General features: G+C 34.2%; 1 protein-coding gene across 1 annotated transcript; it reads right to left on the reverse strand.

Annotated features, from left to right (window-relative positions):
* Window positions 1-1,743: 1,743 nt before the first annotated feature.
* On the reverse strand, window positions 1,744-11,589 carry LOC144961177 (uncharacterized; the record flags this gene model as incomplete). The annotated part of the gene is made up of 9 exons (XM_078894466.1): window positions 1,744-1,903; window positions 2,746-2,859; window positions 3,820-3,907; window positions 4,430-4,543; window positions 5,779-5,853; window positions 7,247-7,420; window positions 8,074-8,124; window positions 10,617-10,707; window positions 11,454-11,589. Coding segments are annotated over 8 exons (842 nt in total), but the record flags the coding sequence as incomplete, so codon positions are not given.
* Window positions 11,590-11,965: the final 376 nt, after the last annotated feature.

Consider the following 11,965-nt stretch of genomic DNA (forward strand, 5'->3'; position numbering starts at 1 on the left):
AGCGCCGTAAAAAGGAAAATGGATAGTAAAAAGTTATAGAATTACAATTAAAGCACCAAGAAAAAGTATGACAAAGGGGAATTGGTTTAAATTGGGAACAGGTGTAGATTCCAAGAGCACACTGTCAGTGTTAAGTTTGAGATCACCTAAAAGTCTCATTTTGACACAAGCACAGGTCCCCACAAAGAGGAAACACGCTCAAATGTTTACAAATCATATGTAAAACACAAAATAAGAGAGATGATTTACACGACAAAAAAATATATTACCTCCCAAAACTCTACAAACTATACATTGGACTGTTTCCCTCCCAGCCAGGTCGGGACAAAACCAAGCATTCCAAGACAAAGATGGAAAGCAAGTTGGAAAACAGATAAAGAGGGACAGAAGACATAGTAAGTGCCTCCCTGCCCACAATGGGAGGTCAGGATCCCCGCCCAGTAAATTAACTATTATTTAGAATATATATATATATATGGAACATTCTAAATAATAGTTAATTTACTGGGCGGGGATCCTGACCTCCCATTGTGGGATATATATATAAATATAATATATATAATATATATATATATATATATATATATATATATAATATATATATATATATATATATATATATATATATATATATATATATATAAAGAGCAATTACACAACAAAAAATATTTTTTTAAAAACAAAGAATGGAAAAATGAGAAAATATATTGGCCCTAACACTGTCTGAAATAAACTTCTCAACAAATGCTACAAAACTGGAGAATGGAAGCATTCAGCACTAACAAAAAAACTGCTAAAGAATTTAAATGTTTTGGATTGATCTTTTTCATGATAAGATGGTTAAGCATGCCAGGTGTCACAATACTGACTTTAACAGGTATTGATATGAAAAAAGTTCCATTTCATCCATATAATACCTATTACCTTTTCCTTTCTTTAAATAGCTTTGGGCTCAATATTTTAAATAATATGCTATATGGAAAAAATTGGGCCCATCGTAAAAAAAAAAACCCCCCCCCCCCCCCCCCATCCCAACACACGCATCCCTACATCAACTCAGCAAACTTACCACTTCTTTTTGTTTAGTGGGTGCTGCTGCCTTTTTGTTGGTCTTGACATCCTTCTTGGGCTGCTGCTGCTGCAGACCAGGGATTGAAGAGGCTGCCAATCTGTAAGATAAATATTCTGCTGAATACTACTTAAACTTTGTTATGGTAACAACTAAACCATGCCAGCAGGCACAGAAAGTCATTTATAGTCAATAAGCCAAAAAAAAGTCATCTAAAAAATTAAGGCCCAAAAATTCTGAGATCATCCAGGACATGCGTTTTAAACAGACAATAGCATCTGATTACTATGCCCTTCATGGTATGCTCATTTATTAAACTCTGCAACCTGCAACTTATTTTTTCATAACCACTGCAGTAATTGTTTGTCATTTATTGCAGTGCATTGCAAATCTTATGCTGACAGAAGTGCTCAATCCAAATAAAATATTCAGATTTGTCGAGCAGGGACAGTGAGCAAGACCTTACCATTATTTGCATCTCTCACTGACAAGGTTAGTTAAATCTTTTTTTAAAAAGGATAATGGTATGATGCTTTTTGAGAGCTCAAAACTGGAAACCGAGATGTGGCTAATATTTGATACGAAAAAAAGATTGAGGTTTGCATGTATCAGAAATATGTAAAATATGTAACTTTCAAGTATACAAATAATTATAAGTGTATTACCCATTTTTCCTTGCTGAGGTTTCTTGACTGATGGTGGGACACCCATATCCCAAATGCCGCCAGTACTAACGGGGGCAGGTATTGTATTGCTACTGCTGCCCTCCCAAGTTGAGTTTGTTCCCCACAAGCCTGTGTTACCAGTCCGTGTGGAGCCACTTCCAATACCCGGCTGTTCAAACAAAACAAGTCATTCTTTTTTTTTAAGGAGAGCATGAAAAAAAAACCCTTTATCTATCATTCCATTTGTTACTCTTAAGTAAGTATTGTGAAGTTCTATTTATAAGCCTACGTCCATGCCAAGCATGAAATGAAAAAAACCAGTTTTATTGAAAATCAAAAATCCAAAAAGGTGCGTATGACAGAATGACAGACAAAACAGAGAGAATCAGGATCCATTCTCATTTAGTAAACGGCCGTAAAGGCTGCAATGTTCCTATCTTTCACAATATTACGTCGAGTGATATAAAGAGACAATATTTTCTCAAAACATTCACTTGATAACATATCAATTCATATGTAGCTATAGCTTGTTTTTACAATTTGGCTGCAGTGGAAAAATGGTTTCAATCATATCAGGATAGACATGGTAAGAGTAACAGGACAATTAAATATTAAAAATTTAAGGCTTATCAGCACCTACAAGCTTTAGGGTCACAAACATATTTTAAACTACGACTTAAGAAAACTAAGTAAACAGTCTCATTAGTGTTGTTGTTGGACAGACATTTAAGCTCTTGCTCTTTAGTAAAATGCATCATAGCATTTAATGAAGGAGACTTTTCAGTTAATTTACATCAAAACTTTCTCACAATGCAAGGCATAAAAAACCCCGAATTAAATATATAGATGAAACTATATTATAAACACTGATTTCACAATTTGAAAAAAGAAAGTTGAAAATGAAAAACCCACCACTTATCTTTTTTATTCTCTATGCCCTACGATTATATTTGCCCACACAAAAATAATTAATAAATAAAAAGAAATAATACTCATAAAGAGGTAAAATACTTTAGCTTGGTGGCTTTGAGTCTTTCCTCTCTCTTTCTCTGCTTTTTGGCATTCTCTTTCTCTTGCTGCTGGATGTCCAATAGTGATGGTCCCCTATTAGAAATCCCTTTCGACCTGATAGGAAAAATGTACACAAAAATGGTCCAGCAGGTTTTCTTTTCTATTCTTTTCTTTTTTTTTTTTTTTCTTTGTGTGTTTGTCTGTATTTAAAAAGAAGAAATAAGGGAGCATTTCAAATAATCGTGTAACATAACAACAACAGGCTTGTGAAATATTTGTACAATTCATGTCATGTTGAGCATGCATGGCATTTTGTAAGTTTATAAGACTGGGAAGCAGACGTTTCTCTTTCTGCTGCTACGTGGTATGTCAGAACTAAGTTTCCCTGTCAAGCTGTACTCACATAATATTATGGACAACCTTAAATTTAGTATCAAATGAAACTTTTAAAAATTACCTATTCAACATAAGAACCGTTAAGTTCCACACACTTCTGCATTACGTGTACCCAAAGGTTCACTTTCCCTCAATCTTCTCCACAACAGCTCTCGTTCTCACAACAGTATCGCCACAAGTGACAACAGGAGGTCTCCCAGTGTGTTCCTCATCCTGCATGCCATCCTCAACTTCCTGACCCACCTTCTAATAGTTTGAATTGAAGAAGCATTGTACTCCAAAACTTTACTAAGGTCTCCATGTTGTATTTTGACAGCAGAATTGCCAAGAAGAGTTCAAATTTGAACATCATAGCCTGAGAAGCTTGCATCAATGTTTGGCTCTGCCAATTTCCTTTAATTACGCTTGGAATGACAAGGAGCAAAAGTAGAACAAACTTGCCATATCACAGCTATGAAACAAAAACCCAATATATTTTAAATTGGCATCGAGATATCTTAGTTATGATGTCATACTGTCTCAAATTTTGGTAGTTAAAGGTTGCTTATAGAAGAGGAAAACTAATTCTGAAAACACACCCGTAGTTTGTATAGTTACAGCCAACTCCCTTAAAATAATTTTTAAAACTTCAATGAAAAAGTAAAATATTATTTTGATATTTTAAAATGAGATACTTACACCTGTGACGCCCATGACTTTTGATTTGACTTTGTTGCTGCTGCAAAATTGCTGCTTGCTCTTGTACTTTCTGTTTTAAAGCTTGTTGCTGAGGAATATAGGTATGATTGAATTATTCTAATAAGGCCCTATTGGACACAACGTGTACAAATAGGATCACTAGACAATCATTACTATTACGACTATTATCACAGTGATTGATTAGAGACAACCCTTATGCATTTACACATGTGTGATAAAATTATTAAATTTGTTAAAAGGAGATTGCAAACTTTCAGCCATGTGACATATGATAGGTGGCATTAAACCAGGAAACTGAGATTTAAAAATTATATTTATTCAGAATTGAAAAATTTGACTTTTTTGAAATTTTAGAGATACAGCGTTCATTAACTTGCTCAATACAAGGTTATCAATGTAAATTTCACAATTTAGAGGTTAGTTTTCAGCCCCTGGTTCAGTGAGGAAGAAATATAGTCAAAGGATGACAATATGATTCATCATAAATAACATTAATTTAAAAAGACTACCAAAGATTTAGTGAATGAGACAAATTATTTTTAGTCTTAAAACTCAACACAATCTAAGAGATAATAACCAGGTTACCTACTTTTTGCCTTTCTTTTTCCTCCGAGCCTCCTCTTCTTGAATCTCTGTTTAATGACTTGGAATGACCCACACTTCCTTGAGGTGCATGTTTAGCCCAGTTACTTGATGCAGGAAGCTAGGAAATATAAAGAAAACATTTTGCATCTCATATCAAATCCTAAAAACATAATCAGCTTGTTGTTTTTTCTGGTTCTGACTTTCACTACCCACGCTAAAACGAAGATAAATTCAATCAATTTAAGAATAAAAATGCTTTAAAAAAGATATTCTTTTAAAAGGCGAAATAGATAAAATAAAATATTTTAAGTCTTATTTGATCTGTTTTTGTTTATATTTTGTTTTTACAAGTTTTACGACGATTGTGACACTTAAAGTCATTTCAGCACCAGTAAAAGGAAGAAAATGGGATTGTAAAAAAAAAAGATCTAGATTTACAATTAGAGCACCCAATATAAGGAATGACAGAGGGGACTAATTCAAATGGGGAACATATCTAGATTCCTCGAGCAAACTATCAATTTGCTTTGTTTGAGATCACCTTAAAGTCCCATCCAGACACAAGCACAGGATCCCACCGAGAGGAATACACTCAAATTCAAACAAAACATGATTTTCACAATAAAACAAAAAATTTATAGTACATAAACAGAGAGATGATTTACAAGAAAGAAAATATTCCCCAAACTAATACTATACATTTGACTGTTTCCCTCTCAGCCAAGGACTCCAGCCACGGCCAGGACAAACCAAGTAATCCCATTCCAAGACAAAACTGAACTCAATTCAGAAACAGTTATAGGGAGATAGAGAACAAAGCAAGAGACCTCCTGCCCATTCTGGGAGGTCAAAAGACCCCATCCACCAGTTTGATCTGGTTTTTCACATGGTGTGAACAATGTCTCTTTATGTCTCTTAAATCAAAATATTTTTGGACTGAATAAGTAAGATTATTAAATGTTGGTGTCCTGACTGGCTGGTATGCAATTCATATATAGGTAGATATTAGTAAATTAGATCAGTATTTTGATAAGACCTCTAAAACAGTAAAATTTAATTGTACCTTAATTCCTTACCTCACAAAAAATACAAAGAAAATGGGACGTTTCAATAAAGATCAAATAACCCTGGTAAGGTTGATCTTAAATTAACAGTCGTATTTTATTAAATACGAAAATGAACTCAAAACATCAAAGCTACAGTAAAATTAAATAATGAACCCCTCCCTAGATTTCAATTATGAGTTTTCACATATCAAGCATTCATCTGTAAATGACAAATGCCACCTCAAAACTGCTTGTATGCCTGCAAAACCTTACATAATTTTGAAAGAAATAAAAGTAAGATATCTACCTGCATATTAGCTAATTGTTCTTTTTGAGCATGCTGTAACTTGCGCAGTGATTCTTGATGTTTTTGAAGTTCAAGCTGTCGATATACAAAGTAAAACTATTTCAGTCATATATAGCACAATTTTCTCAAAATCTTAAAGACCTGATTCACTCCAAAATGTTGCAATAATACAGCATTTTCATCAGTTGCTATTCCCAAAGTTAAATAACAATAATAATGAATTTTTTATTTTATTTTTTATAAGGATAATTATGTGACTACAAAGATAAGAAAAGACTGGCTTATCCAGAATAACTGTTATTTTAGACTTAACTAAATTGACCAAAAGATGTGCCTGGGGCAATTGCCCCAGTAATTCTTGAAAGAAAGTTTGCCAGCCCGATTGGAGGGAGTAGCATTTCTTCTTCATTTTCTCCTCCTCTCTTCCTCCTTTTACCTCAACCACTTTCTGACCCTCTCTCTCTCTCTCTCTGCTTCTTTCTCCTCTTCATCGTATACTCTTTACACACTTTCTAGCCATTCCCCCCACCTCTCTCTCTCTCTCTCTCTCTCTCTCTCTCTCTCTCTCTCTCTCTCTCTCTCTCTCTCCTCTCTCTCTCTTCTCTCTCTCTCCCCCCCCCCTCCCTCGCCATATATTTATTTTGCTTTTTTTTCTGTTTGTTGTGTTGTACACTTGTCAAAATTTCTTCTCAGAAACTTTCGGGTCAATTTCAACACCACAATTGAATCAAATCTCTTTCTAAATCCTTAGGAGAATGAGGAAGAAGAAGAAGAAGAAGAAGAGAAGGAAGAAGAGAAGAAGAAAAGAAGAAGAAGAAGAAGAAGAGAAGAGAAGAAGAAGAAGAAGAAGAAGAAGAGGAAGAAAGAATAAATCACTTTAAAAGGTTAAACTAAGAATACCAAGAAAGTATCAAACTTCGAGCGATTTGTCTTCCCAAAGTGGGTTTATTTTAAGATTTAACATTTTGGAGTTTAATCAAAAATCCCTTTAAGACATGTAAACAATATAAGATAAAAAATATCTGTGGTGCCCAGAAAAAAGGTGCTACATGTTGGGGTTGTTGTTAATTTTCGTTTTTGGGGTTTTTGGTAAATTTTTTTTCTTACGACAGCACAGCTTTTCTGATCATTGTGCTTTAAATTTTGTTCATAATTTAATGAAGACAAATTAAGACCATTTTCCAAGAAGATGACTTGATGGCAAATAGGACAGAAAAACGGTTTAAAAATTAGAATTTTTATCAATTCTGTTCGTGAAATTTTTTGTGAATATTGAGAAATAATGGTTTTGTATTAAGAGAATGTACAACAAAAATTAGAAGATCAAAAATTGAGGTCATGCTATCTCTATTTCGAGGTTAAGGGGTCAAGTGTCTTTTTGGCCTCACGCTCGCATGGTCTTGTTGCATACCAGATTTTTCTGTGCCACCATATGCAAATAATCCAATTACACAACAAGATTTCTCACTTGTTTTTTTGATTGCCTGTTGTTGCTTGTCCTTTTCTTCATTTTCTCTTTTAATTCTCTCCTCCTCTCTAGGATTTGCTGCAACTCCAACTGTCGCTGCATTTTCTCCCTCTGCCTGGCTTCAGCAGCCTCCTTTTCTTGTTGTCGACGCATATCCTCCAGTTCTTTGGCCCTCTTTATATCAAAAAAAAAGTTAACAATGGAGGAATGGTGAAAAATCAAACTTTAATGGGGGAAAAAATGGTCATACAAGTATAAACTCAAAATTCCTGCAACATTTATAGAAAATATTGCATTTTGAACTGCACTAAAAAATGTATTATTATGCTTATGGTGCTTCAAAACATTATCCCTCTTAGTGGATTCTATATACATTTAACACACAGAAGCCCACTTTGAAAGGGTAATTAAATATATTAAATATATATGTTATCTTTGTCTTGTCTGCATATTTGCCTTCGACAATTTTCACTTTTGATAATTTCCTAGTATTGACTTTGAAGGGTTATTCCCAAAACAATGTCATGACAGTCTCCTTGCATTCACCAATACTTCCACATTTTATCTGCTCCTAAATGGCCACAAAATTTAAGTATTTGCTTCACAAATTAATATTCAAAAGACTATAAAGCAGGAAAAGTGACCAGTAAATTTACCCACCTTGCCTCTTCCTTCCTTTTTTGCTCCTTAAGTTTTTCCTCTTCTTTTCTCTTTTTTTCTTCTGCTTTTTAATGTCTTGATCTCTTTTTTTCTTCTCTTCTTCATGTCTTTTCTTTTCCTCTTGCATTTTAAATATGTTGCTCCATTTGTTCCTTCTTTTGTCTAACATTCTCAAGCTGTGCAATTCGCTCCTCTTCCCTTCTTACCTCTTCCAATTTCTGTGCAATAAAAAAAAAAACAACCCCAAAAAATACATTAAAAAAATATATGTATAATGATCATCATCTTATCAAAGAGCCCCCAAACTGCAATAATATCAATTACAATTTGATTACATTATGTAGAGTTTGTCAACAGAGAAAGCCAGCAGGAATAGAGCGATTATGCCATTTGACCAAATAAGAAAAATTAAGGCTTGGAGGGGTAAAAGTTTCTGAAAGGAATAAAAATGCCAGACTAGCAAATTAAAATTGTAACAAATATGACTTTTATATTAAAATTTTATTATGTAAAAAACTATTATTTATTATTATATTATTATTATAAAAAGGAGCCAAGGTCAAAAGGTGCTTTACTGACACGCATAAACTTTGAATCCAGTTTTAAGACTAACGATGCATTGTGCAAGCAAGGTATTTCTTTACAGTTATCAGGTCAGTATGTCTAAGATATGAAATCTGATGGCAAATTGTTTCTGTTTTTGATCATGATTCTTGAGTTTGGTTGTATCTTCACAAAAAAATGCCATTATCTTGGTGAATTTCAGTAGTCCCTGATAACCATGAGCCATCTAATCTTGAAAATAAAGTATTTGTGGTGGGCATAGCTTTGGGGTTGCTTTTCTGTGAAATTTTGTCGTCATCAATCAGAAGTGACACAATGGATACTTGTCATGTTGGTGTAAAATTTTTGGGGTCACAACCCTTCACATATCATCCTCAATCTTTAAAAATCAAAAATTTTTAAGATTCCAACTAAAAACATATGCCCTTTAGGAACAAAATTAGAAACTTCAAAACAGAGATGCTAACTTTAAATTTGGCTCACCGGAACTTCAAACCCCACTCGGAGGAATTTAAAATGCTGAAAGAGAAATTTCTGCACACAAGAAAGGGAATTGGGATGGTTTTTGGGCATTGTGTTTTACATATTGTTTAGTTCTAGATAGATAACTGATTAGAACTATATTATGATATACAAACACAATGCCAAATATAATCCCAAAATTTTCTTGTCAAATGAAGTAAAGTTCCAAAACCTAATGGTAGTGATTGTAGTACTGATGGTAGTGAGATAATGGGGTTTTGGGGGTGTGTTGTAGTAGAAGGTATGAGAATGATGATGTGGTGTTGGTGGTTGTAGTAGGGGTAGGATGATGATTGGTGGTGGTGGTTGTAGTTGTGGGTAATGGTTTTGATGATGATTTGGAGGTGGGGGTTGTAGTAGTGGTAGGGGCAGTGATGATGTTTGAGTGTGGTGGGGGATTGTAGTGGTATGGTAGTGATGATGATGTGGTGGTGGTGATTGTAGTATTAGTGGTAGTGATGATGATGTGGTGGTGGTGATTGTAGTAGTAGAGGTAGTGATGATAAGGGGGTTTGGTGGCGATGGTTGGAGTAGAAGTGCTATTGATGATATGGTGATGGTGGTGATGTAGTAGTAGTGGTAGTGATGATGTGGTTGGTGGTGGTTGTAGTAGTAGTGGTAGTGATAATGATGATGGGGTTTAGTGGGGGGGTTTGTAGTAGTAGTATTAGTAATTATGTGGTGATGGGGGTTGTAGTAGTTGTGGCAGTCATGATGATGTGGGTTTTTGGTGTCTATTGGGGGGGGGGGGGGGGGGGGGGGGTGGGGGGGAAGAGGGTAGCCTTGGAACAATTTGACCTCACCGCAATTTGACGGAAGTTTCCCCTAACACAGATCTTGTAAAACTCCAAACCGGTGAAACTGGAGTTTTGGGCATCACTTTTCAAAATAAGCGCTTGGCACAACGGCACCTTTTGACCTTGGCTCAAATACAATTACCTCTAAAGGGAGGTTGAAAAAATTGATGACAATTAATGACATCAACAATTTTTAGTAAATAAAGTGACATCCATTTAAAGTAATGTGACGTTTTGAAAAAAAATAAAGTAAATCTTAATTGACAAAATAATTCAAAGTCCATTTTACAGATTTCTAAAATAAAAAAAAAAAATTTTTAATAAAATAAAAAATGCTATCTTTACCCGTAACCTCCTTTCTCTAGTTCCTCCTTTTTTCTTTCATTTGCTCTCTCTGTCTCAACATTCATTCTGCTGGAATGCGCAATTCTTCCTGTTTGCTCTCCATCAGTTCTTGTTTAATTCTTTCTTTCTTTCAACTTTCTTCTTCCTTTTCCCATACAATTAAATAAATTTAAATTTAAATTTAAATAAAATAAAAAAGAACAGAATGATGGTCTCAACATATTTTACGTGATTGGTAAAAGAAAAAAGTCTTAAGAAAGAAAAAAAATGGAGAAAATATTCACTGAGGCCTGCTCATCTATGATAATAAATAAAAACTAATCCTGATCTTTTAAAAGATTAATGCTTATGGGAAAGTAAAGGCATTGCCAAACAATTCATTAGCTTAAACACTATACAATCAATTCACTTTTATCTTTAAAGAAAAATGTGACTCAAAATTTGTTTCAAAGTACAATAGCATAAAAAAAATCTTTCCTCACCCTTTTCATGTTTTCTAAGTGTATTTTGTAAGCTTGAGACTTTTCATTCATTGCGTCCAGTTCCAACATTGGGGATGGCTGAGCCAAATACCTAGGAAAAAAAAAAATTGTACTAAGTAACCATATTTGATTTTCATTCATTCATTCAAATAACAAAGGCTTGATCTAACAAAATTATTGATTTTGAGGTTTGGTTGTTTGGTTTTTTTGTGTGTGTGTTTTGTTTTTGTTTTTTTTTTTGTAGCGGTGGGCGTGTGTCTGTATATACGTGGGGTGTGGGGGATGGGGACAAGAAGGGTGAACCAACCTTCCTACGACTACGGAAAATTTGTACAATTACAAAATTTTGGCTTCAATTTCAGAACTTCCAGAGCATCTCTAAGGCATAAAACTTATTGAAAATGAAAGTTGATGGCAGATCAGACTACATAATTTAAAGGATTCGAAAAAGTTATTTAATCATTGGGATGATATATTGTTGATCTATAAATAAGTTAATTAAAGTAGGTGAGTCTGGGTAATCTAATATCAAACTTTTAGAAGACTGTAAGACCATTGCCTCCTGCTCGCTAACAGGGTCTGGGTTTTTGCAAATGGCTGATGGGATTGGGGTCGGCACTGCTGGTATCAAATTTTTGCATGGATGGAAGAGATAAGGGATGTTGGAATGGTTAAGAAGGGTAATCTAATATCAAACTTTGAGAATACTTTTTAAATAAATTGCTCTGCTCATTCTATTTTTTTTGGGGCATTGTTCAGAAGATTAAAAAAACATACTGTTTTCCATATGTTGAGAGCTGTTAGCCATAGAGGACCTCCTGCCTCCTGCTCGCTAACAGGGTTTGGGTTATGCACAAATGGCCGATGGGATTGGGGTCGGCACTAGCTGTACTCATATTGTGCATGGACGGAAGAGATATGGGGTGTTGGAAATGGTTCGATGCACCAGCTCCACCATCAGGAACCAATATTTCTATAGAGAGATATAAACAATTTAAATGTTAATGAAAAAGACACCAAACACAAAAACGAAAGTTGTTTGTAAACCAGTGTTTACAAAGATTTAAATTTCACTGACATAAGACAAAATATTTTGACAAGTTTTTTGAATAAGAGATAGGTAACCAAATTGTCAAAAAGAGTTATGTAAAAAAGTTAAGAATTAAAACATTTCCTGATCAATTTTTTTTAAAATATAAAACACTAAGAACTGCTGTTTAACTTGATACTGAAAAGATAGTTGTATTTTGTTTCTGCTTTGGTGAAAGAAGGAAAATTCAATGGCACTGGGTAAGCACGTCCCAAAAAAAAATAAATTTTTACTGCATGAACACAAATTTTTTAGATTT

The sequence above is a fragment of the Berghia stephanieae genome, unplaced genomic scaffold (genome assembly GCF_034508935.2).
Source record: "Berghia stephanieae isolate SIO BIC M18660-M18661 unplaced genomic scaffold, UCSD_Bste_1.3 scaffold1648, whole genome shotgun sequence".
NCBI lineage: Eukaryota > Metazoa > Mollusca > Gastropoda > Nudibranchia > Aeolidiidae > Berghia > Berghia stephanieae.